General features: G+C 44.7%; 1 protein-coding gene across 1 annotated transcript in view; it reads right to left on the minus strand.

Annotated features, from left to right (window-relative positions):
* SEMA3C (semaphorin 3C) overlaps positions 1–21,536 on the minus strand; it is a 151,750-nt gene extending 130,214 nt beyond the window's left edge. The window contains exons 1-2 of the mRNA XM_081210709.1: positions 21,293–21,536; positions 14,623–14,764 (exon numbers count right to left, since the gene is read on the minus strand). Coding sequence (XP_081066835.1) covers positions 14,623–14,725 — 103 coding nt within the window. The 5' untranslated portion in view covers positions 14,726–14,764; positions 21,293–21,536. The remainder of the gene's footprint in view (positions 1–14,622; positions 14,765–21,292) is intronic.
* Between the last annotated feature and the right edge of the window lie 5,826 nt (positions 21,537–27,362).

The following is a 27,362-nucleotide window of genomic DNA, read 5'->3' on the forward strand; positions in this document are numbered from 1 at the left end:
GAGGCACTTTTCACAGTTGATCACAATGTTATGGTGCATGATTAGCACTTCATAAAGCACATAAAGTGTCTTATTGTGCATGATCTGGAAATGCTCTCCATCACTAAATCCAGACACATACCCTGAATTAAAAGACAATAAAGACTAACTAAGGGATGCCTTTAGTCTTAGCAGTAGGTTGCATGCATTACAGAAATGGTGCATTGGAAGCAATTAGAATGAATTCTTGCTAGCGGCAGGAAGTGGGTTTATAACAGAATCAGCTTAAGAAATTCCAGCTGTATTCGCATTAAACACACCCTCAAAAGATCTAAACCCAGGATCAAGCTTTCCATGCCAACTAAGCCTTTATCAGGCCTCTGAAAGTGACTTTTTGAAGGAACGCCAGCCATGAAAACAACTTAATTGGTTCATATGAATAAAGGCGGCAAATGCCACTTTCCGCAATGACAGTGCTGGCATTGTTTCCTGCTGACTTGACATTTTGATTTCCAAGAATGCCGTGCATCTGTACAAACTCCAAAAGACCATTCCCTTTACTGAAATGAGGACCAATGGGTTAAGTTGGGATGATGACAACAGGATGATGAAAAGGCTTTTTATAACACTACATGGTCAGAAAGTATCAGATTTGGACAGGGGCAAGAAATCTAAAATCCCACAGGTAACAGCTACTTGCGTAATCAGCATTCTGTAGAGTAGGACACAACAGATTGCATAGATGGAAACATCATGCATTAAGGACTCTTTTGTGCAGTGCTTCAATCATCCCATGCATGTACCTGGGCACAGCGGTGTCATGCCTATCCCTGACCTGGTGCCAAGCACAGAGTCCTTGGAGGATGAACCAGACACCTCACAGGTCAAGGACCTTGGAGAGAAAGGTTCCCCAAGCCCAATGCTGATGATTCCTTTGAGGAGCCCTCTGAGTTGGTACCCTAGTAAGAACCTCAGTACATTGGAGGAGTAGGAGGTGGAGCTGCCCCACAGTTCACACTTTTGGAAGCAAGACACAGCTATTCTTCAATATTCACACATCTCTGAATTTTGCAATGTTGTTCTCTGTAACAGGGAAATGCACACAGAAATGCATACATTAATGAGAATAGCACACAAACATGCATTCTAAGTTAACTTGCTTACACAAATACATATATTAGGCAAACAGATGCAGCATTGGGGTGAATGTGAAGACTGGTAAATGAAGGAGGAAGAGAAGCCCAGATTTTTTCCATCCAAAATAATGGAGAATACCCCAATTCAGATGGGGGGAAATTATTCCTTATTCCTACTCACAGTAACAAAGATTAGCTACTCATCCTACCCTTGAGCCAATTATTATTTCCACTGTAAGACTCCAGACTGGAGCTGTCAGAGTTCTTCCTTTTCCTCCAAGCAGGCAGGCAAGTTGAAGGAGTGCCTGACCCAAGGACTTGCAGTGGGGCTTTTCACTTTTGCTGGGAGCAGTGAGCCTCCGTAGCACACCCTAAACTGCTTTTGAACTTCCCTTAAGTTTCAAAATCAGTTTGCCATGTGGTGTGGGATGTTGTTGGTTTAGAAAGTTAAGTAGAAAGCACAGCTGGGGTTATGGATCTAGATGCACTGTTCTCTGGATTGTGCCTGACAAGTACATTTTGCCTGGGTTTCTGGCAGCATCTGATCAGGTCCATAAGTAAGATGAAAATCATATGTTTCTTCCCTCCCCCTGCTGAAGAGGTCTGTGATGTGGTGTATCCATTGCAAGCCTAGAAGACCAGTGTTGATCTAACCACATTAAAAAGACCAGATATATATTGCTTTATAGCTAGACAATCTGATCCAACCAATCTATCAGGGTTAAACCATCGTTAAAACCACCTAACAACGTGCTGGATTTAAATTTGCAAATCTCATTCCCTTGCTCATTTCAGATGGGCCACAAGCAGAGTAGCAGCAAGATTTATGCAGATGTTCAAAGAAGGAAAATATCTGCCAAATCAAATCTCCATCTATCAGATTATTCTGCTACTTGCAAAAGCTGCTGCCATAACAAACATTTTTCAAAAATATGAAGAATAAGGGAACATTCACCACAGAGCCATGTTTAGGGTCAGGGGGAGAGAGACAAGGAGCCGAAGAAGACCACTCCATCCACATGAAAGATGAGGTGGTTTTATTTCCATTATTCTTTTGGAAACTCTTGGAATATGAAAGTAATGAATCCACCGCCTGAAAGAAATGATTTCTCCAATAAGAGACCACAGAAAACACCGAAGAGGAGAAAATGTAGAGTTTTGAATGTTAGCATAGTGCATGCAGTATGATGATAAAAAATAAGGCAAGTCTTTGTAGGATATATTAGGTATAGGTAAATTAGGAAAATGATGCATCTTGTTCCTTTGCCTATGGCTCAATAGCAAAAGAAGTAAAGGTAAAGGATCCCTGGACGGTTAAGTCCAGTCAAAGGCAACTATGGGGTGCAGGACTCATCTCTCCTTTGATGCTAGCTGCTCAGTCTACTTGAGGTGGCCCAATGGAACTCCTATATGCTGTTCTTCCAGCTGTCAATCTTCTGCACAGCCTGAGTTATCCATGCCTTGCCACTTAAGAATATAAAAGGAGCCCTGTGGGATCAGAACAAAGGCCCACCGAGTGCAACATCTGGTTTCCCACAATGGCCTTTGAGAGATGCTTATGGGAAACCCACAAAGGTAATATGAGGCCAGTAGTCCTTTCTCAGTGATGATTTTTTGTAATCGAGTGATTGATTGATTTGATTTATTACGGCCATTGGCCCATATCTAAAACAATACATCAAGATTTATCCATAAACAAACAATTTAAACAGTTCCAAGTTAAAACACCCATATAAAACCAATTTTACTTCAATTAAGTAAATACTATATACAATAAGCTTTTTTAATCGAGTGGTTTCAATCATGTTCACATGAAACTCCTGTTTTGAAAGGTAGTCCAGTCCCATTTAAAGATAAGAAACTCTAAGAATGATGAACATAAACAGTTAGCACCTGGGCAGCAGACTAAGCAGGTATGGAGATCACCCAGTTACAGTCTTCCCTGGCATGGTGAGATGCATTGTATTTCTATTTAAAGGAAACAAACTAAAGGGTTTTTTTAATAGTTTTTTTAAACTGAAGTGTCATACTCCCCTTCCAACTCCTTTCCATTTCAAAAGAAGCTTGCCTTAGAATTTGAGGGAAAAGAGAGCTGCTGTTTCAGAAACACAAGCTAAAGGTCCCTGGAGCAAAGCACAGTAGCACTGGTCTTTGGATCCTTTATACAAGTGTATAATGTTGGATATGCAGAACAAGGGATTCTTATACAGTGGTGCCTCGCAAGACGAAATTAATACGTTCCGCGAGTCTCTTCGTCTAGCGGTTTTTTCGTCTTGCGAAGCAACCCTATTAGCGGATTAGCGCTATTAGCGGTTTAGCGGCTATTAAAGGATTAGCGGATTAGCGGCTAAAAGGCTATTAGCGGCTTAGCGGCTTAGAAAAAGGGGGGAGCGGAAAAAAATCGGAACACTCGCAAGACGTTTTCGTCTTGCAAAGCAAGCCCATGGGGAAAATCGTCTTGCGAAGCAGCTCAAAAACGGCAAACCCTTTCGTCTAGCGGGTTTTCCGTCTTGCGAGGCATTCGTCTTGCGGGACACCACTGTATAGGAAATTCATGGGGGGACCACAGATCCCCCTCCCTGCATTACATGAATCTACCCTACATTATGCATATGATTAGCCCTAACTGGATCAGTATAACCATGGCTTGGATCCAAAAGGGACCTGCATGAGCAAAAGGCTCTTCTGTTAATAGAAGAGACAGTCTCAGATTTCTGCCTACCCCAAGAGGACATTTGAATGAGCACTTATACAACACGAATAGCAATGCCTTTTGAGCATTCGTTCAGGATGCCATAGTTTAAAAATCATAATTAAGTGACTGCTCTGAAAGACTTTTTTTCCCAAAACTCCTGCAATAATAAATTACATTGTTTACTTGTATTTTTCAACAAAAAAATTGGAAAGCGTAATCAATTTGCAGACTTATGGCACCCTCTTTAATTACAGGTAACACACAGTTTAAACCACACTGCAAGGAATATACAGGTAATACTCTCTCAGGGCTGGGCATGTCAAGTCATCAAAGATGCGTCCTACTGGAAGGCTCTGCTTGGCCTGTGGTCTGATCTTTACTGTAAGATGGCCTTATCAGCAAGGCAAAGGGAAGGTCTTCAGTTCAGTTTGCATTTTCACATGAAACTACCTAATCTGCACTGCCTGAGCCAGTAAGTGAACTGAAACACAGAGATAGCTCAAAAATTGCACTTTTCCAGATTTTGTGATCCAGTTCTTCAACCAAAAACATACACCACCTTCACATTAGTGAAAATAATGTACCAAACAAATTTATATTGGGGAAAATTGCTTGCAAAAATGCTTGTGTTAGTTCAAAAATGCATATACAGTGGTACCTCGGATTACATATGCTTCAGGTTATATACTCCGCTAACCCAGAAATAGTACCTTGGGTTAAGAACTTTGCTTCAGGATAAGAACAGAAATCGGGCTCCAGTGACACGGCGGCAGCAGAAGCCCCCATTAGCTAAAGTGGTGCTTCAGGTTAAGAACAGTTTCAGGTTAAGAACGGACCTCTGGAACAAATTAAGTACTTAACCCGAGGTGCCACTGTATTAGAATTCTGCACAAAAATGCATATGGGTTTTTTATTTTGTAAAGAAAAATGCAGATTGATGAACTAGGTGAACTGGACTTAAAAGTTGGAAAAATGAGAAAGCAACATTGGCGGATTTTTACACCCCCAGTACTGGCTTACAATGCCAGCTCAACAGGAATGTGTTATTTGTCACATAGAGCTGTGTGTTTGTCCCTGGGATATACACAACGGCTTCTGTGGAAGTTGTCAAAATAAGCTCTGAGCTCTTCCAGCATGTAGACTTTTGTGCCCAGAATGTCACCGTGAACACGTCCTGCTGTGAGGCATTTATTACCAATGTTCACAGTGTAGTCAGAGTGTTTGGATATTAGGAACGCCTCTGACCTTTGCCTTTCTCCTTTAGAAGGGAAAGAGAAAGAACTATTTACCCGAGTCAGCATGGCTTTTCGCTGCAAGGCCCAGAGCCTCAGACGGGGGGGGGGGGGGGCAATGAAGAATTCAGAAAAGTAACCGAGGTACTCGTTTCATCAATAATTAGGGCTTTATTCACATTAGTCTTCTGGTCAGGCTCAGGAATGCCATGGAAACTCTAAATTTTCTGGAACTAAATCTTAAGTTTTCCCTGCGAAAAATGACACACACACACTCTTTCACTTACAATATCAGGGTAGGTACTCAGGAACATAAAGCTGCAATCTAACCAGCTCCAGTGGGTTCTCCCAACTCTATGGGTCTTCAGAAGGAATTCTTAAGGGCGTATTGGTGCAAGGGAAGGGGGGCACCAAATAGAAGAAGAAAAAGAAGAGTTTGGATTTGATATCCCGCCTTTCACTCCCTTTAAGGAGTCTCAAAGCGGCTGACATTCTCCTTTCCCTTCCTCCCCCACAACAAACACTCTGTGAGGTGAGTGGGGCTGAGAGACTTCAGAGAAGTGTGACTGGCCCAAGGTCACCCAGCAGCTGCAGGTGGAGGAGCGGGGAATTGAACCCGGTTCCCCAGATTACAAGACTACCGCTCTTAACCACTACGAAAATGTTCTTCTGTTTTATTTATAATCCCTATCCATGATGCCAGAAATTAGATCCCTGAGGCTCCTTGAGCAACAGCAAGATTGTAGTTGTAAATCTGGAACCAGCACACATTACATCAGATATGGGGGAACTGGGGACCTCCAATTGTGGTTGAACAAAAACTCCCAACTTCTCTGAGGACCATCAGCCATGCTGGATGCCCTTCAGACCCAGCCAAGAACATCTATCAGCCACGTGTGAATCACTCCACCATTCTGTGCATGAGCAACCCTAGCAGAATCAGGATGGTCACGGCTTAGATCCAGGGGCAGTCTCAGATTTCTGCTCACTCTACATTTGATTCCACGCCACATACCCCATCAAGTGCAGAGAAGTTTTGGTTTTTTGCACCCCTGGGGGTTGTGATGTTGCTATGAGAAAAATGAGCTGGGAAAGTTGTTCTTGAGTTCCTAGACTGCAAGTGTGTACAGGCAGACCCAAGGTGATCCCAAGCAAGTGTGCAAACACTGTGGATTTTTTAAAAAAAGGAATGACTTGATTTACAGGCTAATCATGCCCATTATTATCTGGATTCGGTAAGCAGAGCTACACTAAGCACAGCTACAAAACAGCAAGACAAAGGAGGAGATTCGGGGGTGGGGGGAGATTTTCTTAGACAGAAAAGAGTTATGCGTATGGATTTTTGTACAGTCCACTGTTCTAGAAGAAGCAAAGACGAACGAGAGGGGAAATGGTTAGAACTAAATCTCCTGGCTAGAGTTTATGTGGATTCACTTGAGCCAGCAGAAAGCCATCAAGATTTTAACAGGAGAAAAATCAGATAATTCTGAATATGGACACTTCATGACACTGTGCACAGACAGTAACAAAGAACGGTTGTCTGAATACACTTTAAAGACTCGTCCTTAAAATTTAGATACAATTTTAATCCAAATATAAAGCTTACTCAATAAAGCAACATGCTTCGATTTAAATGTGCTTTTAAAATGACTATGTAATTTACAATATTCCCAACAAGCCATCAAAACAAAAAGAAATGTGCATTTTTAAAAACCCTTTATTTCCTTTATAGCTCAGTATTCTGATTTCTTTTGGAAGCAACTTTAAAGGGGGGAAAAGCTTGACCACAGTCTCCCTGACCTTTTCAGCAAAGAAAACCTTCTACTGGCTACTGGCTTGTCATCAACACAAAGTGCCCCAAATAATAAATGAATGCTTTATGAGCTGTGGGGCAACATTAGCATTACAATGCGGGATTGTTTGGGAAAGAGGTATATTACTGTTGCTCAGGGAGATAAAAGAACGTCTCTCAAGGGTGAATTAAAAAAAAAAAAAGAAATAAAGAACGATCCATGGGGGTTATATTAAATCTTTCTTTAAGATGTTGACACTTGGGAAAAGTGCTTTCCTTTGCTCAAGTGACCTTCCCTGATTTTTAATTGCTTTTAATGAAGTGAGTGGGTTGCTTGGATTTTTTTTTTTTTTAACGCTAGGTACAATCCAGCTGAAGCCAAGCTCTTTAAAGTTCTGTTGGTTTCAATTCAGAGTCAGTAGCATTTTTAAATGGTTGGATTGTCTCACTGTTTGCTTATTTGACAAGGATAATTGTATAAAAATGCTTTCATATATTTAGAGCTGACCTGGCAATCGTTAACTATTTCCTGTGCAGAACTGAGAACAAAGATAGAGCAGTAGGGGGGAAAGCTGCTCAAATCAAGATGTTGTGGATAAACACAAATGAAATGCAGGCTATGAAGCCGAGATCACGGAAAGGATGGTTTTTGAGTCCGCAAAACATTTGAGACTAGCCTGTGTTGCTGAGGAACCAATCAAAGGACCCAGGGTTCATATAACTTTTAATCCATCCATTTATTAATTTATTTGATCAAATTTCTACACTGCCCTTCATCCAAGGCAGTGGCGTAGCGTGGGGGGTGCAGGGGGGCCGGCCGCACCGGGCGCAATATCTGGGGGTTAGGGTTAGGGGGCACAAATCCACGGGTTAGGGGGCACAAATTACTTGCCTTGCCCCGGGTGCTGACAACCCACGCTACGCCACTGATCCAAGGGTCACAGGGTGGTTTACAATATAAAGTACAAACATGCATACCATAGTAAGAAAAAAAACAGTACCCCCTTCCCCCGTTTTAAAAACCATAAGATTATTTAATTAGCCAAAGGGCTGGGAGGAGGAGAATATTTTTGCCTGGCATCTAAAGATATATAATGATGGAAACAGGCAAGCCCTCCCTGGGGACAGCATTCCACAAATGAGGGGCCACCACAGAAAAGGCCAGTTCTTGTGTTGGCACCCTCCAGACATGGGCGAAGCTAGGGGGGTTGGGGGACAGCTGCCCCCCCAATCTAGTAAATAAATAAGAATACTTAACTAAAAGTAAAAATAATCAGAATATTTGAAACTGAAATGCTTGCTGCGGTCACTTGGATGATGTTGTGGTGCATTCTAGCGATGCAACTGGCAACCCAACTGAGTGATAGAAAACTTGTTTTAGTTTAGATTATTTTAAAATAAGCTGATTTTGTAATCTGATAAAATAAACTAGTTAACCACAAGGGAAGCAAAAAGGAGAGTTTCTTAAAGAAAAGTATTGTAGTGTACATTTGAGCAGCATGATATGACATTGTTCTCATAAACGCTGTTCTTACCATCTGGACAACATACATTAAAAACAGCAACTTAAATTTTTCATTTTACAGGAGACACCTGCCACTTTGTGTTCCAGAGAACACCAAACATATTTCTTTTCGAAAGCCTTTCACAAAACTGTTAAAAGTGTCTCCCTTAACTGTTAAAAAAAGTCTCATACTCCTTTGTGAAAATGGAAAAGAAAATTGCTCTTGGATTGACATTTTCATGTACACAACTCAGATCATGTTCAAGGAAAATCTTTGAACATCGCTAATAGCTCTCCTCAATTTATGGCACAGTTAAAAGAAATCCAGCCTGTTCAAGAGAACTCCTTTTTCTACAATTCTTCCCACCTTTTTTCTTTGTCTCCTTGTGAATTATTATTTTTTGAAGGATACCTATATTAAGAGTGTTTACATCATCAATATTTCTTAAATACCAGGATGTACTGGGGCCAAATAACAAGGTGAATCAGGGTTATTTCACCCCTCTCCAAGTCAAACCAGAAAATCAGTGTCCTCACAAAGCCTCAAACTGCCATGTGGTTCCGTACTCTCTACTTTCCTGTACATTTTCTCTCTGTGTTTTTTCCTATGTCTCTGCATTTCTCTCCTCTAGATCCATGGGCTTTGCGCAAGGTGAAGTGGTGTAAATACCCTATTTTTTGCTCTATAAGACTCACTTTTTCCCTCCTAAAAAGTAAGGGGAAATGTGTGCGCATCTTATGGAGCGAATGCAGGCTGCGCTGCTATCCCAGAAGCCAGAACAGCAAGTGGGATCGCTGCTTTCACTGCGCAGCGATCCCTCTTGCTGTTCTGGCTTCTGGGATTCAGAATATTTTTTTTCTAGTTTTCCTCCTCCAAAAACTAGGTGCGTCTTTCTTATGGTCTGGTGCGTCTTATAGAGCGAAAAATACGGTACTTGCTCTGGGTGATTTATGTTGCTGTTAAAGCAGAGCTTCATTTTCCTAAGCTCCCAGGTCCTCTGGACCCTCCTTCATCTGAGCTCCTGAGCCCTTGGCCAGGGCCTGACCTGGCCAGCTGCTGCTGCTGAGCCTGTGCACCACAATTAGGCTTGAAAGAAGTGTCATTGGCTACAGCAGAACACTTTTTCTCAAAGTTAGTTTCAACAGGGTGGGCGCGATACTGCCCTGACTGGGTGGGGAGTCCCAAGGTTTTCTCCAGGGCATCAGGACACAGGGCTGGTGATCCCTGAATTACAGCTCTGCATCTGCCCAAACTGCAGCTTGCACCAGTTCAAACCATCATAGAGTGTTCTATACAATCATTTCGCACTGCCTTTGTAGCTGATCATCCACTCCTTTAAATTCTGATCACTTGGGGAAGCCTATCTTTACATATGAATGTGTTATTGCATGACGAATATGCAGTTCCAGATTTTTGTGGCTGTGATTTTTCTTCTATGATAAACAACTCTGTGGTGTGCCTAACTCTGTGGTGTGCTAAACCTTTTTCCAAAATTAAATTTCATAGATACACTAGTAGCTGGGCATCCCCACTCTACTGATACCCTATACTTGTACACAGATACAGTAGATATGCTTAAATATGCAATGACCAGCCAAATCTCTCCCCCTCCCCACATGAGGCCTATCTGGAAATGCTGGTACCTTGTGCATCTAGCAGAATGGACCAAGGAACTCTGCCCAGATATTTCTGTTGAGCCAACAAGATTACTAACTTGAGTTGTTAAACATGATATGCTTAAGACATAAAACTTTGCTGGTTCAGGGCAAAACACTATGCAAATATAGTTCCCAGTGGCACCTACGCCAGTTGCCAGATGTCTTCTAAGTGTGCAGATGGGGATGAGGTGTCAGGGTTGGACAGGGGAAATTTGGAATCAAATCTCCACTCAGCCATGAAGCTCAGCGGGTGATCCTGGGTATTCACAATCTCACATGATTGTTGCAAGGATAAAACGGGACCAACGAACAATGTAAAGCACCCCAGGCAGTCAACTGCAAAGCTAAAAATATACTAACTCGGCTAACTAACTAGCAAAACAGACACACCTTGGGTTTGGGCTGAAGCAGAGACACACCATGAACATTGGCAAGAACTGCCCTCTCGTTGCCATCACAACAATGAGTCTACACAGCTCAAAGGTTATGGAAAATGTAAGAGAAGAAGCTGTCATGGTGCCTAGACTTGACACCTTCCAGGTAACCTACCTTTCGCACAGTGACCAGAACAAAAAAGAAGGAAACAAAGGGAAATTTGCTCTTTGCCCCTTGAAACTGTGCTTGCTGTTTGCATGTAATGAACGGAATTTATATAACAATATTGAGTCTGAAAGCATAGGAGTATATTAGGCTGCTTCACATATACTGAGACAGACCACAGGTCCTTCCACCTCACCACTGCCACCCTGACCAGCAGGGGTTTGTGGTGGTTTACTTAAGGACATAAGACATAGGGTCTTTCCCCACATATATTTCCCCACTCTTTACTGTTAAAGAAGCCTTTCTCTGGACTTGTTCCCTGCATAAAATAAAACCAAACAGGGTCAATTGTACACCATTGTGTGGCTGCATCCTAATTTTGGAACCAGCTTCCCAGGATGGCCTTACAAGCATTACAGCACCCCTCTAAGCATGTTTTTAAAAGGTAAGGTACCCCTGACCATTAGGTCCAGTCACGGACGACTCTGGGGTTGCGTGCTCATCTCGCTCTATAGGCCAAGGGAGACGGCGTTTGTCCGCAGACAGCTTCCGGGTCATGTCGTCAGCATGACTAAGCCACTTCTGGTGAACCAGAGCAGCGCACGGAAACGCCGTTTACCTTCCCACCAGAGCGGTACCTATTTATCTACTTGCACATTTTTACGTGCTTTCGAACTGTTAGGTGGGCAGGAGCAGGGGCCGAACAACGAGAGCTCACCCCGTCGCAGGGATTCGAACTGCCGACTTTCTGATTTGCAAGCCCTAGGCTCTGTGGTTTAGACCACAGCGCCACCCATGTCCCTTCTAAGCATGTTTACTCAGAAGTAAATTCCTCTACATTCAACTGAATCTCTGGTTAAGGGCATTTAGAGTTGCAGCCTGAAGCGCAAACATAACTCCCTTTTATTTTCTTGTGCATTGCAAAACTTCAAATTCCGTGATGTAATTTTCCACTTCCGTTGTCTCAGTTACCTACAGCACATTCCTATACATGATTATGCAGAAGCAAGTCCCACCATGTTAAGTGGAACCTAAGTCCAGGTAAGTGCATAGGATTGCAGTCTTAGCTTTCTTTAGAAATCAGCTTAAATGTTTTGTGTCCCTGTTTTTAAGAGAAAGGCCATTTGCAGCATTTTATAAAGGGCATGCATGCATTAGCGGCTGAAAACACAAAAGGGTCATTTTCCCTCCGCTACATTTCAAGGTGCATTTTACATTGCCGTACACCCCATCACTCAATTACCTGATTGGTTTCCCTACACCTGCAACCCCTGTAAACTCCTATTCAATGAAGCTGTCCTCTGCACATGTGCAACGGTTGTTTCAAATGGACACACCTCAGCTTCACTGCAGCTTACATTTTTTTAACCTGATGGAAGCTGCTTTGAGGGTAAGCACATCATTCAGAAGTATTTCTCAAGAAACAACAGGATACCTACGGACTGGGGCCAACGTCATTTGCACTTAGTTTCAAACACCAGCAGTGGGAGCACATGGCAGCCGGAGTAAACACTAATGTGTACACAACAAAAGGAATGAAAGGAAAAGATAAATATGCATTCCTGGGTTTCATCTAGATTTTGCTATCAGCATACAAGTCAGCTGGGGTGGCAATTTTAAGCAGAGAATAATGAAGCACAAAAGCAACCTTCTAGACACTTGGGTGACTGTAGCAACAGGGGAGCAAACAGCCAGTAATTAAAATGGAATGGGGGTGGCAGAGAACCTGAATGGATTGACTGACAGAAATCCTGATCCCATTTATTCCTCTGGTGTTTCTTTCTGTTCCGTTTATTACCTCTGGATTTTCTTTTCTTTCTTTTTTCCTTTACAAGCTGAATGACTCACACATTCATTCCACTTAACAAGTGGTTTGGATTGTATGGGCTGCTGCTACATGCGCTTGGCAGCTTGTGCTTTTAAAATTTGCCTGAATTTTGTGATCGCTGGTAATTCCTTACATGCCCCAGAAGATACACATGTAAAACAGAAAGCATATTTGCTAGCCTTACGTTTTATTCACCCTGAAATGCAGGCGTTGGCAACAAAGTCGAGAGACACCACACACACACACACACCCTTTTTTTTCTTCTTCTTTTTTGCAGAAATACAGACAATTGACTACTCAAATGACACATGGGATCATCAGTCTATTGGCACACAGCCAACATGCTATTTGAGACCTTCTAAAGAGAATGTTTCAATGGTTAACACACAGCTAGACACTAATTATGCAGTTTTGCTCTGTAAGTGGGTAAGTGACAAAAATCAACAGCCGCGTTTGGAGTCTATCCAGAATGTGCAGCAACCCAGGCTCAAAGACGATGAAAGATTCAGTTTGCATCCATGCCCAACACAATGTTGATAGGAAACTTTCATATATATGTTTCCCCACTCCACATGGACATCTGGGTCAGGATGATCCTGGCTGCCCACCAATATTAACATGCATTCAGCACGCTTTGATCATACCAGTATACTCGCTCCCAAAGACACCTGATTAGCTTCAAAGTCAAGTGAATCCATGGACAGAAGGACCTGCTTTAGATCAAATGGGACCAGTGGTCCATCTACCTCAGACGTCCGTGGTTCACTGGTCCCAGAAAGAGCTCTTCACTGCTCTCACAAGTGGATGGGGATATTAACATTCAAACCTAACACTCCCACTTGGTTCAAGGTAAAGACACATTCCTTCCTGACAGTTCAAGATCTTTCACATTTAACATTTTGCAGTCATAAAAGTTGCCACTCTTAGGGCCACTTCAAAAATGTGCTGGGTTTTGTACACAGATAGCTTCATTTTCCTTTTCTCAAAGCGTGCAAACCACATGTTGTATACAAAGTAAGGGCAGTCAACAGCTGTTTTGAATTCTGCATTTGTCACTGCCTCCCTCCAAGGCTTTCAGAAACAAAAGACCACATAAATGGACCAAGGAGCAGCATGAACAAGGAGACCAGGGGGGTGGGGGGGATGGTGACAACAGCAAGAAAAACCCCTTCTGACATGGATAAAATATTTTCCTCTGAGCACAGGAGAGGGAGCAGCAAAAAATTGTTTTGAACCTCCGTGGGATCTTCAGATGTATGGCAGTATACAAATTTAATAAATATTAATAATATTTCTTATTAAATATATGGGGGAAACTCTCAGCTCAGCTGATAAAGGAGCAGATACCCAGATGTTTAAACAGTTGAGGTGATTTTAATCTGTTTTAGTATTTTAACTTTGGTGTGTTTTTAAGTATAGTTGTACATTTTTTCTTGATTTTATCATTTTACCTTTTTGTAAACCACTTGGAGGTTGTTGCTGCTGCTGCTTTTTACAACCAAACGGTGTATAAATGTTATGAAATAAAAACAAAATGTGCAGGTGACCCTCTTCTCCTGCCCACACACTCCAGGCACGTGGTATCAGGCCAAGTGATGTTAAGTGGCACATCAGCAACATGGTGTGTGGAAGTCATATTGAACAAAACGTGCAGACAAGGGGTAGTCAACGCGGGGCCCTTCAGATGTTGTTGGACTTCAGCATGGCTGAAGATGGAGGATGATGGGAATTGGAGTCCAACAACATCTGGGGGCCCAGCTCCCATTTATATTCTTGGGAAGCCACTGCCAACTGCAGCTTCCTTGCATACGTGCCTTCAGTGAAGCACACAGTTAATAATGTTTGCAAAGTTTGCAAAAATTTTCTATTAGGGATGTGCTACTCATTCAGAGGTTTTATCATCTCAGAAGCAGCTCTACTAGCCGCTTGAAATGCCTCTATGTATATCCTCCTGAAGGCATTCCCATTTCAAAAAATAAAAGAATCCAGTGAATACTCAGGATTACATTTGTGCTAAAGCACCTTTAAACTTTTCAAAGTCAAAGAACATGCCACCCTTTAACCTAAATAACCAAGCATGCTTTATAAACGTTGGTAAGATCAGACCTAAGGCAGAACATTAAACTAAGCAGATCAAGCAAGGCAAGTTAGGAAGATGAAGCCATAATTTCCTTTCTTGCTTAGTTACTGGCGTAAAAGGAACGAAGACAATGTTCTACAATAACATTTGCCTAGGAATGTTTATCTGCTTTCTTACCATTGAATGTTAAGAACACCCTGGCCTGCGGCAGCGAAGATCCGTTTACAGTGCAAAAGAAAATAAACAGCCCAATCAACACTTGGAGACTTAGAAATGCCATTATCTTCAGATGCAAAACGTAATATCCAAGATATGAAACCTAAAACAAAGCACAGGGAAAGAGAGAGAGAGAGAAAAAGGTCACTGGAGAGTCTACACATTTTGCAAGATACAACGTCCATAGTATGCAATGTCATTGGAAAGCATGTTTGTACCATTTTCTCTAAAATGAGAAAAGCTTGGCACAGGCAGCAGCAAAATAAAAAAGCACTGGAAGTAAAAAAAGGGGGGGCTGCAGTAAGGATTAGTCTCAGTTTATTTCAATAAGGATGATTCCCACCTGCTGGAAAAATAATTACGTTAAATGTCAAGGCACAGCAAATCAAGGCCAAGAGATCAGGTTTCATGAATGAAAACGTCTTGATATTTTTAGACCTGTCTTTACTGTGCTCTTTTTCAAACATATATATATATGTCTAAAGGACCTACTCTGCTTGAAGAGACCACAATAAAAACTTTGGGGTGGCGTTAGCATTCTACAAAACAAAGGACAGAAAAACGCCTCCAGGCAACGCATGCAGCCCAGTTCTGTCTGGAGAGCTGGAGCAGGATGACTAACTAAGGGCCTCCCCCATCTCGATGCTTTTGCACAGGGTACAAGTGACACCTGAGAAGGCTGGAGGCAGAAGGAGAAGAGTCTTGGCTGGCAGGCTGCCTTTCACCCAGCAAAGGGGCCCTCCTTCAGGATGCTTTGCCTCCCAAAGCCTGGAACTGGCACTGAAAGCGTGCGCTCCTCCTATAAAGCCAACAAAAGGATGAACACAAACTATAAGAGCAGAGAGATCATATACTCCAGGCTTGTCTCTTGAGCAATCAGACATCCACTGTGGCTTTGGCAAGATCTATTCTTGAACAGCTCAGCTAAAGACCAAATGTTGCTTCTGCATAAATAACCCCATATCAGTGAAAACTGAACAGCAGAGCCATGGATCGGCGACAAGTATTCAGGCTACTATAATCCATAATCCATAATACAGATTATGCACATTGCTAGGGAACATGCAAAATGTACATGCAGACTATACATGTTCATTGGGCGATGTACAAAACACCCTGTTGACTGGGCAGAATCCCCTATAGATACTGTCAGGTTTTGCATAGTCTCCAGCAGCTTTGATATCTACTTTCTAAACAATTATTTTACACAGTGTAGAGAAGCTACTTTGAATGAACATTATCTATTAGCCATGTACATTTTAAAAAAGAAATACAGAGCATCATTTTCACTCAATAAATAGACCATTACAGCCTATATATAAAACAAGGGTGCTAGTTCCTGAGGGCCCAGCCCTTTTGGGGCCCCAAAATATTTTGGGTGTGGGGTTCCAAAAAGCACTGAGGCAAAGCCAAGCATGGAGTGGCTCCAGTAGTTGTCTCCTTCTCCTTCTTCTCTTGCCGCAGAAGAGAAAGGGGGTCAAAGCAGGCTGCCATCAGTGGCGGTGCCAGGAGGCGGAGGAGGAGCTGCCAGCCTTTGAAGCTTCACGGCCGCCACGTTCAGCTCCGCCCCCAGCTCCTGCCAATGTCCTAATGTCACACGCACAACACTGCCCCACCCCAGTCACCCTCATAAACTGGCACCTCTGATATAAAATATTGCATATAGCCAGGAATGTGTGGTGGTGAATGACTCATTCATGGATTTACTCATCCATGGAGTTACTCTTTTGTTTGTGGGTTTTAAAACTCAAAAACTGTAAGCGAAGCAGCAAATGGACTGAAGTCATAGTGACTGCATATTAGGCTGAAGAGCAAGAAAGAAATAACTTACAGCCCTAAGAAACTGACAGAATAGATGCCACTTTGAATTCGTCACACTGGCAGCTAGCCCATTCATTTGGGCTAGTTCACCACATCAATCAGGGGGACTTTCTTTGTCACCGACAACCAGTACAGGGCATGATTAAACCAGCCTCTACGTGGTCACTGTATAACATGCACTGCCCTCAATGCCATGTCACTGAAGCAGATCACATCCCCTGCAGATAGTACTATGAAATGGGTTTCTACGTATTTGGAGAAAAAGAGATGACGGCATAGAGAGAGACTTGGGAGTCTTAGAGCTGAAGTTTTGCTCATCCACAATGCTTGATGGGTGTCAGTATGTCAATCACCACCTCTCAACCTGATGTGCTCCACCAGTTTGTTACCAAGAAAACCCTCAAGTACACCACTCCTGAATGCGAATGCTTTTAGGACTGATATGGAAAAGGAACAGTTTTTGGCCAAGATTTTAATCACCTCTTAGAAGGGACCTCAGCCATTTTTTCCACAGGAGCAGCTGAATAACTGCCTATCATGGTTGCCTATTGAAAGAACGGCAGAATTGCCTGGACTCTGAAGGGGCTTTATGATGCTATCAGGTAGCCAACTTCCAACAAGCTGCATTCTGACTCCATGGTGCCATGCTGTTATCAGACTACCTACTTGCTCCCCAACTGGTTGGGATTGCATAACTAGGAAGAAATTGTGCAGGTTTAAACAGAGAAACGATGTTGAAGATGTGCTGCAAAAGCCCAAAAAAATGCTGAGGAATTTCAAGAGAAGTTATAGTCCCCTTAAAACTGAGAATTTAACACCAAACATGTTTGCATGTGAAGCTCTGGGAATGTTCTGGAGGACTTGCAATGCATGGGACATTGTAGAACATGTGAATATGAAAAAGAGCCGTGCTGGAACTGGCCAGTGGTCTGTCTCGTGTCTTGATCTCCGGCGGGCTAGGGACAAAGGTGAGAGCTGTTTCCTAGTTCTGCTGGATCTCTCAGCGGCCTTTGACACCATCGACCATAACATCCTTCTGGACCGTCTAGAGGGGCTGGGAGCTGGGGGCACTGTTATACGGTGGTTCCGCTCCTTTCTCCTAGGCCGTGTCCAGAAAGTGGTGTTGTGGGATGAGTCTTCAGACCCCTGGGCTCTCACTTGTGGGGTGCCTCAGGGTTCTGTCCTCTCCCCCATGCTTTTTAACATCTATATGAAGCCGCCGGGAGAGATCATCAGGGGGTTTGGACTGGGTGTTCATCAGTATGCGGATGATACCCAGCTCTACCTCTCTTTCAAATCAGAATCAGTGAAGGTGGTGAAGGCCCTGTGTGAGTGCCTGGAGGCGGTTGGAGGATGGATGGCGGCTAACAGATTGAGGTTGAATCCTGACAAGACAGAAGTACTGTTTTTGGGGGACAGGGAGCGGGTTGGTGTAGGGGATTCCCTGGTCTTGAATGGGGTAACTGTGCCCCTGAAGGACCAGGTGCGCAGCCTGGGAGTCATTTTGGACTCACAGCTGTCCATGGAGGCGCAGGTTAACTCTGTGTCCAGGGCAGCTGTCTACCAGCTCCACCTGGTATGCAGGCTAAGACCCTACCTGCCCGCGAACTGTCTCGCCAGAGTGGTGCATGCTCTAGTTATCTCCCACTTGGACTACTGCAATGCGCTCTACGTGGGGCTACCTTTGAAGGTGACCCAGACACTGCAATTAATCCAGAATGCGGCAGCTAGACTGCTGACTGGGAGTGGCCGCCGGGACCACATAACACCAGTTCTGAGAGATCTGCATTGGCTCCCAGTACGTTTCCGAGCATGATTCAAAGTGTTGGTGCTGACCTTTAAAGCCCTAAACGGCCTCGGTCCTGTATACCTGAAGGAGCGTCTCCACCCCCATCATTCTGCCCGGACGCTGAGGTCCAGCTCCGAGGGCCTTCTGGCGGTTCCCTCATTGCGAGAAGTGAGGCTACAGGGAACCAGACAGAGGGCCTTCTCGGTAGTGGCGCCCGCACTGTGGAACGCCCTCCCATCAGATGTCAAAGAGATAAATAATTACCTGACATTTAGAAGACATCTTAAGGCAGCCCTGTTCAGGGAAGTTTTTAATATGTAACGCTGTACTGTTTTTAACACTGATTGGGAGCCGCCCAGAGTGGCTGGGGAAACTCAGCCAGATGGGCGGGGTATAAATAATAAATTATTATTATTATTATTATTATTAAGCCTGCCGCTTCTCACAGTGACCACCAATTAGTGCATCCTGCTGGACGTACATGCAGGACCTGCGCAGCTCTTGCTCATTTCAAGAGGGCTTGAGCAAGAGTACTTTTTAGAATAAGGGCAGAATTGATCTCCATTTCACTCACCACATTCCCCTTTGTAATTCACATGTATAATTCAGGCATTGTACACATAAGACCAATGTGTGAGCAGGAATTGGGGCCACACGGAGTAGCCACTCTCCTAGCGTTGCACTTCGTTGTTTAAACCTGGGCAATTTCTTCCCCAACCAACTGGGGAGCAAGTACCTAGAAACTTAACAAGGGAGTCAGCCCTTCGCTCCTGAAATCAATTTGACTTTGGCAAAAATTACTTGGGGAACAAGCCCATTGATTTCAGTAGCGTGGTTGCAGAATGAGCTGTTTAAGTGCCCTAAGGTTCGCTCCCTTTGCTGCACAGTATTAACTTCCCACTGCAGCATGCGGGAGCCGAAAGCACTCTGCACCTGCCCCTTAACACTGTGAACATTATACTCCCCAGAGTGTTGACAGCAAGCCATAAGCTTTTTATCCTCATATTACATGGATCATTCACAGCCTCCGTGCTCTACTGGGGCAAACTCAAGGAGATATATTTCCCCCCTCCGTGCACATTTAGACTTCACCGTCCTTGAAGGGAGAGAACACCTGCTTCAAAAGAACCACAGCAAATCCTTTCGCACAGCGTGGCCAAGGAGGGTGGACTGATGTGACCATGGCCAGTGCATGAGCCAGAGCAACAATTTAGGCTGCAGTCTTAATCGCCACACTTAGCAGCGAGTGGGTTAGGGAGTGCGGGGGGCTGAAGCGAAAGGCTCATAATCCCACTTTCAGCCAGCAAATCGCCGTGCGCCCTCCATCATTTGAAGGGAGCGACAGGCTGCATCAAAGTGACCTGGAGAGAAATGACGCCTGACACAACCATTTCCAATTGGCAGTGACTGATGGGGACTCCCAGCGGCCCTTGGACCTGCCCACTCAGTTAGAGTAGGATTTCTGTATTCCCTCACAAAGCTGGCACACCCTCAAAATAGCCCTGTTCGTTTCCTCCCATTTTATACCTGGGGTTCAGCAAAAGCATCCATTTGGAGCGCAGGTCAAGTTTCTCACCTTACTTTCAAATAACGTTACAGTATCAGAAAAATGCACAAATATCACAAGGAAGAAAAAAATGTCTCAGTGCCAGTATTGACACGTTTTCCAAAAAAAAAGGGTTCAGTTTCATCGTCATCATCCCCCCCCCCCCCCGCAAAGTACTTCTGGCATATCCACTAGCTGATAGCATATCCTTCACTATCATCTTTTTGTCTTTTCTTTCTTTGGCAGGGGAAGAAAATGCTATTAAGTCCCATTAAGATTGCTTTGTTCGACCCAAACAAATGGCCAATTACGCTGGACTTGCAAGTTTAATAGAAGCAACAGGATTAGTATTCCACAGTTGTCAAATGTATTCCTTTTAATATATTAAGGGAGGAGAGTGATGGAGTTATGCAATGCGCATTCCAATTATATTGGAAAGAAACAGTCACAACAAGTGCGATTTCCAATTTATGTATTCTAATTTAATTTAGGATGTGCATGACCAAATTTTACTTGTTATTTTCTATTTCAGCTTTGCTTTGCTATGCTCCACTGACGATCCCTTACGAAACCAATTTTTTTAACAAACAAATAATGTGGGCAAGACTGCAATATCAGGCACAAGTTGAAACGGAATGGGGCTTACTTCTGAGTAAATATGGATAGCATCAGCCTGGAGGCTGCAGTATTATAGGCATTCACTTTGGAAAAAACCATATTTAAAGCACAGTGAGATTTACTCCTGAGTAAATATGCAAAGCACCAGTCTGCACGTGACACTGCTATGTTATTACAGCATTGTGTGCCATGTGAATTTGAGGGCGGAAACAGAATTTTTGAAATAGTCTCTTTTAAAAATTCCATTCTTTCACAGAAAACCATATCGTTTTAATTCACAAAAAAAGAAGCATCGCTTTTGAGCTTGTAGCCCAAGTGAGAACTTGATCTTCCGCAAAACCAAGGCAGTAAAATATTCGCATGTGTCTTAATAACACACGATCTCTCCCGGCAAGCAGGGAGATCCTTGCAGAAGCAGAACGCCCAAGAAAAGCGAGAGCCTTCCTGATCCCAATGCTCATTGCTCCTTAGTTAGCAGACCAGGAGGAGGAGGAAGGGACCTAAGGCGCTGAAGTTCAGGCACTGCTCTGGGGAAGCGGAGGGGGAAACAGCAACCTTTTGCCTGCTGCTTTTGGAAAGCGTTTTCCAGCTTCACTGGGAAGGCAGGTGTCAGGCGCTCGCGCCGGCACTAAGCGGGGGGAGAATTAGTCTGGGGAAGGAAGATAAAAATATTCACCCATTCAGCGGCTGTGAGAAGTGTGTGTCTACATGCACACAAATATATTTACACATACACGACGCACACATTTTCTACACAAACCCAATATTGGCGTCCACTAAGAGTTTTTAAAAAATCCCAATAATCAGTCATCAGTTTCCTCATCCATTTGCCAGGCTGAAAGGGAACTTGTACTCACCGAGCCACTGAAGGACTGAGTCCCGAAGGGGCGCGGAGGTGCCCAGCGGTTCCGGTTTGGGGGAGCGAAAGAAGACTTTTTAAAATCCCAGGGCTCTGAAGCCACTTTTCCCTTTCCTGGGCTGCGCTAAGTCGAGTCCCAGCTCGCGCGCGGGTCTTGAGAGAGAGGCGCGACTGTAGGATCCTGGCAGGTCCGCGGAGCCTCTTGCGCGCAGAGCCCCGCGCCGGAATGGCCAGGAGCGGCGGCGCGGCGCGCTGGAGCCTGCGCTTCCCCCGCCCAGGACCCGCCTCACTCGCCCCGGCGCTGCCCACGAGCCTTTGCATACATCCCCGGCGGGGCGCCTCGTAAAGAAACGCCCGAAGCCCCACCTACGAGGAAGGAGCCCGGCGAGAAGGAAGAAGCGGGGAGCGAGGGAGCGCGCGAGTCCAGGGCGCCTTGGCCGGCGGGCAGGTAAAAGCGCCGCCCTCGCCGAGACCCAAGCCCTGCCCGCCTCGCGCCAATGGCAGAGTGGGGAGCAAGCGCAGGAGCCCCCCTTCGGGGCCGCGGGGGCTCCAGCCCTCCCAAGAAAACCATTGAGGGGCCGGGACCCCACCAAGTTGAGGAGCGCTCCCATACACTGCATCATGTGAAAGATGGCCTGGGCCCCCACAACATTTCATTCAAGTTGGCACCCCTGGAAGGAACCCCAAGGGTCATCTAGACCAACCCCCGCAATGCAGGAATCTCAGCTCTAGCATCCAAGGCAGATGCTTAAAAACCTCCAAGGAAGGAGAGTCCTCAACCTCCTGAAGGAGTCTCTTCCACTGTCTTACTATCAGAAAGTTCTTTCTGGTGTTTAGTCAGAATCGCCTTTCTTGTAACTTGAAGCCATGGGTTCAAATCCTACCCTCCAGAGCAAGAGAAATCAAGCATGTTCCCTCTTCCATGTGACAGCCCTTGATATATTTGAAGATGGCTATCTCCTGACAGTCTCCTCTTTTCTATGCCATGCTAAACATTACCAGCTCCTTCAACCGTTCCTCATAAGGCTTAGATTCCAGACCCTTGATCATCTGAATAGAATTGTACTATTGCATAAGATACCGCTGCTGGGCTGCAAACCCCTGCAGCCTTACCTGGAAGTAAATCCCATAGGACTTTAGGATTCCTATAACATCCTTAGGAATGGCTTGTTTTCTATTTCTTGTTGTCTCAGAGATACAGCAAGATGGGTTTAAACCCAGCTGCCTGCAGGACCTTGAAAACACACAGATTCACTTTCATCACAGACTCCCACTGATAATTGTTTGGGTTTTTTTCCAAAGAAAAGATGGCTTTCCATTCCCACTCCCTTATTATTTCAAGGCTAGTCTGTTGTGTTGGGACATCTAAATAAATGTCAAATTCAGCTTCCAGCAGCAGGCAAGCCTCTGAAAGCAAAACTTCAGAGTAATTAAGATGAGCCATAATGGCCGGTGTGCATACAGTAGCATGCCTCTCCTGCAGACCCTCAAGCACCTCTGCCAGCCATTCAATCCTTCAGTCAATCCGCACCTCCCAGCCATTGATTTCTGCAACCAGATGCCATTCCAAACAGTTGCAAAGGACTTCCTTGGATCCAGAGCTCCGCTCCAGAACTTGATGCTATGAATGCTGGGGCTCAATCTTAGAACAAGCGAAAGAAAGAACACCACTGAGCATGTGCAGAGTACATCTTGCTCATTTATAATCAGCAACATCCCAAGTAAGGGTCAGAATCCATAACACCAAAAAGGGTTGGACAAACATCAGTGCCATCAAAAGCTTTCAACGCTTCAAAGAGTTCCCAGAACTTTGAGCAAACTCCTTCCTTCTCGCTCCAATAGACCAAAGGGGTTAAAGTTGGTATGGGAAACCTGTTCCACTTTGGATGTCGTCAGACTCCCATTCCAATCAACCCCAGCCAATGTTGTTGGCATCCCTCTGTTTCATGAGACAATGGGGTGCACCTCTGGGATGAAGTCAGCACTGAAGTGACCCCCCCCCTTCCTGGGCACAAGCCTAGGCAGTAGGTACGGCCCTGAGCTGCCTAGATGACACAACCTCCCTCTCAGCTTTGCTGATGTGGTCCAAAGGAAAGCAGAGCAATACACTGTGTACCAGCTTGGCTGCAGGAGTTGCCGGAAGGAGGCCTACAAGGCACCATCCAACTACCTTAGGGACTTCACTCCAGATTTGTGTAGGGTTTACTCCTCAGCTTTTTCTTCTCTCAAAGATATCCTGCACGGCAGTGGAGGTTTAGGATCAGAGTTTTCCTTCTCCTAGATTGGCTACCTTCCCAAGTTGACCAGCTCTCATAGAATCATAGAATCACAGAGTTGGAAGAGACCACAAGGGCCATCGAGTCCAACCCCCTGCCTAGCAGGAAACACCATCAGAGCACTCCTGACATATGGTTGTCAAGCCTCTGCTTAAAGACCTCCAAAGTAGGAGACTCCACCACACTCCTTGGCAGCAAATTCCACTGTCGAACAGCTCTTACTGTCAGGAAGTTCTTCCTAATGTTTAGGTGGAATCCTCTTTCTTGTAGTTTGGATCCATTGCTCCGTGTCCGCTTCTCTGGAGCAGCAGAAAACAACCTTTCTCCCTCCTCTATGTGACATCCTTTTATATATTTGAACATAGCTTATCACCCCTTAACCTCCTCTTCTCCAGGCTAAACATGCCCAGCTCCCTTAGCCGTTCCTCCTAAGGCATCGTTTCCAGACCTTTGACCATTTTGGTTGCCCTCCTCTGGACACGTTCCAGTTTGTCAGTGTCCTTCTTGAACTGTGGTGCCCAGAACTGGACACAGTACTCCAGGTGAGGTCTGACCAGAGCAGAATACAGTGGCACTATTACTTCCCTTGATCTAGATGCTATACTCCTATTGATGCAGCCCAGAATTGCATTGGCTTTTTTAGCTGCCGCGTCACACTGTTGGCTCATGTCAAGTTTGTGGTCAACCAAGACTCCTAGATCCATTTCACATGTACTGCTCTCAAGCCAGGTGTCTGCTTCTCACTTCCCTCTACACCATGTGCAGAAACTACCTTCTTGACTGTTGGACCCAATATTGGTTTCGTCCACCCAATCTGCCAGAGCCTGTCTTCTCATGCAGGGGAAGTTCGTAACTCACTGAAGGTTTGAGACCCATCGGCTACACTCACCTGGTTTAGCCAGCCACCCGAAGCTGATTCCTGGGGAGTGACTGCTGTTGCATGCTGACAGCTTCTAGGAGCCACAGGTGAGAGCTGAGTGCAGGGTGAGGACCTAAGGTGGATCAACTACCCTAGAAGAAGCATGACATGTCCCCCACCAGAAGTACTACCCCTTCCCTAACCCCCCCCCCCGTGTATTCAATAGTGACTACATTAACAACTGGAGTTCAATAACATCTGGAGGGAACTATGTTGGCTACTCCAGGTTAAATAATGCCTTCTTTTACCCATTGAGATGGTCTTAGGGATGCACTAATAGGATCACTGTCAAATATTTATTTGAGTTTGGATCCAGAGAGGCTGCCCCAGAAAGTCCCTGACATACTAGGGGAAAACTAGGCTTTATTTCACCTGGGTTAAAGATCCAGTTTGGCACACACCTCAAGCACATTTGTGCGCGCGCGCGCACACACACACACACACACACACACACACAGGCTGGGAGCCTCAATGGCACCCCCCCTGGAGGCTTCACCCAGGGCAAAAAACCCAGCTAGCCCCCTCTGCCCATAGCTACGGCACTGATTGAAGGTTCTGGTTTGTTTGCATGGAGGTTATATAACAATGAGGACTCATCTTGATTTGCTTAAATTATTTGAGCAAATAATTATTTGCTATTAGTCATTCAATCATCCCAAATTTTTTACTGCATTTCTCTCTCACTTTCCTAGTTCCAAAAAACTCTTTTCTTTATCTTAAGCAGATATGTTGTGCTATGATGACGGAGTGCCTTACTCCACTTAATCACACAAAGCTAAATGTCCTGGTGTGCATGTGAATCCATCTCACAAAATACTGACATGCTGGAGGTGTGCTCAGTGGGGAAAGAAAGGCACCGCACATGCTTAGAGGCACTCCAGTCTTTCCTGATTTTTCCTGGGGAAATGTTATTGCAAGGAGGGGTTGGGGCTAAAATCTGGTGAGCCTTGATTCAGATTAATGACTGTGGGGCAAGAGGAGGGGACATGAGGCATCACAGTCCATTTGTTGTCTCTGGAGCTCATATCTCTGTGATTCTCCTGCGACTCTAAACAATAATCTGTTCTGTACTACATTTGTGAGATCCGTTGTCTCCTTGGCAATATTTTCTTCCCAAGTCTCTGGAAAGTGAAAACACATACTTCAATGGCATGCCAAGTTAGATAAGTATTGCCAAAGTAGAAAGGGACAGGCCCTCAGTCCCCCCAAAGCTTGCTCCCTCCTTCGCTTGGCTACAGTGCTTGAGATTGTGGGCTTATCATTGCTTGCCTCAAAAGAGCAGAGCAAATTCCCCAGGCATCAAAAGCCATCAGAGTGCTAAGAAAAATTTAATCTTGCACTAAGTGTTTCTCTTCTCTCTCACTTTTACAGAGGTAGTAAGAGAGAAAATCCTAGCATGGGCAATTTCATTAAAAGCCAACGTAATGGGGAAATGCCCTGGATTTTCTCATTAGGAAGAGCTCCATGCCTGCCTTCTATTAAATGCTTGAGATTAGATATCCCCCCATAGGTACGGAGGAAAGACAAGGCTTCAATATATTATGATCCAGTAGATGTCACTAAACTGTGAAGAGAGGGTAGATGAAGTAAAGCTGTGCTTACTTGCAGAGAGCAAATCTCAAATCTGGTGTTGACTGTTTTTTTAAAGTGACTTTTATCTGTAAAACCTTCATTTGTGTGCATACAGGATGGAACAGGATTTCTAAGCATTTCAGAGATTCCAAGGCCCTTTGTTACCCCTTGGTCATAGGAAACGGTGTTATACAGAGTCAGACCAGTGATCCATCTAGCTCAATTTTTTCTGCATTGGCAGAAGGCGTCCAGTTGTTTTGCAGCCCTACTTGATGATGCCGGGGATTGAACTTTGAATCTTCTGAATGCAAAGCAGATACACTACCAACGAACTATGACCTTTCTGCATCGGTTCTAAATGTTCTGCTTCTTTGCTGAGAGGTGACCATGTCAGGACTCTATAGACACTTTTCTGGATCCCAGCTGGAGACATACCAGACCACGGATGCAGAGGCGGGCGGCACTAGCATTTATGCACACAGCATAAGAAGTCAAGGAAGCCTTCCAGGTACATTTTGTTTTTCCAGCTCCCACAAGGATCTGGAGCAGTTCTGTTGTATCAGAGGAGGGAAGGTGCTGATCCTAAGCATTGCATAGCATCCTTTGGCCTTCTGTGGGGTCAGAGAACTTCACCCTCTTGTTATAGATATAGAGGTCAGGGCCCCTACTATACCGCTTAAGGGTGTCATCTTCTTCACTCTTCTGCTTAAGTGGAAGGTCTGAACTTTCCTAAAGATGATTGCAGTGGCAGAAGGCCTTGCTCAACCCCTAAAGCTCCTTTTTGAACATGAGAAGTTAAGGGAGACAAAAGGAAGAGCAGCTGCAGCAGAAAAAGTGGGAAAGGGTAAGGGTGAAAGTGACTTGGGCACACATGCACCCCTTTCCTGCCCTCCATCTGACACATCATGGTTTTCTACCCACTGGCGGAGGAAGAGGAGTGCGGGGGGAGCACACCGCCCCCGGCAGCATGATCCTGATGGGATGCCATCGTGGCTTCCCTTCCTGCCCGCGCTGGGCGCCACGCCCCTGCGGCCGGCGTGCCACACACCCCAGAATGCCCACCAGCCCCGGCCCCGTCTGCTCTCCGCCCCCCGGTGCCAGAACATGAAGCTCCGCCACTGCTTTTACCTACTTATAAAAAGAGTTAAAGCTGACTCTGCTCTCATAATCACAGATCAAAATAAAGCTCACCTCTCTCTGAAGTTATCACAAATTTCCATAAAAAAGCTTCTTTCTAATGTCAGCCTGTTATCTTACATTAACTGACTGCAGTTTGTATTTTTGGTTATAATGTTACATGC

Source organism: Podarcis bocagei (genome assembly GCF_964188305.1).
Source record: "Podarcis bocagei genome assembly, chromosome: 10".
Lineage (NCBI taxonomy): Eukaryota > Metazoa > Chordata > Lepidosauria > Squamata > Lacertidae > Podarcis > Podarcis bocagei.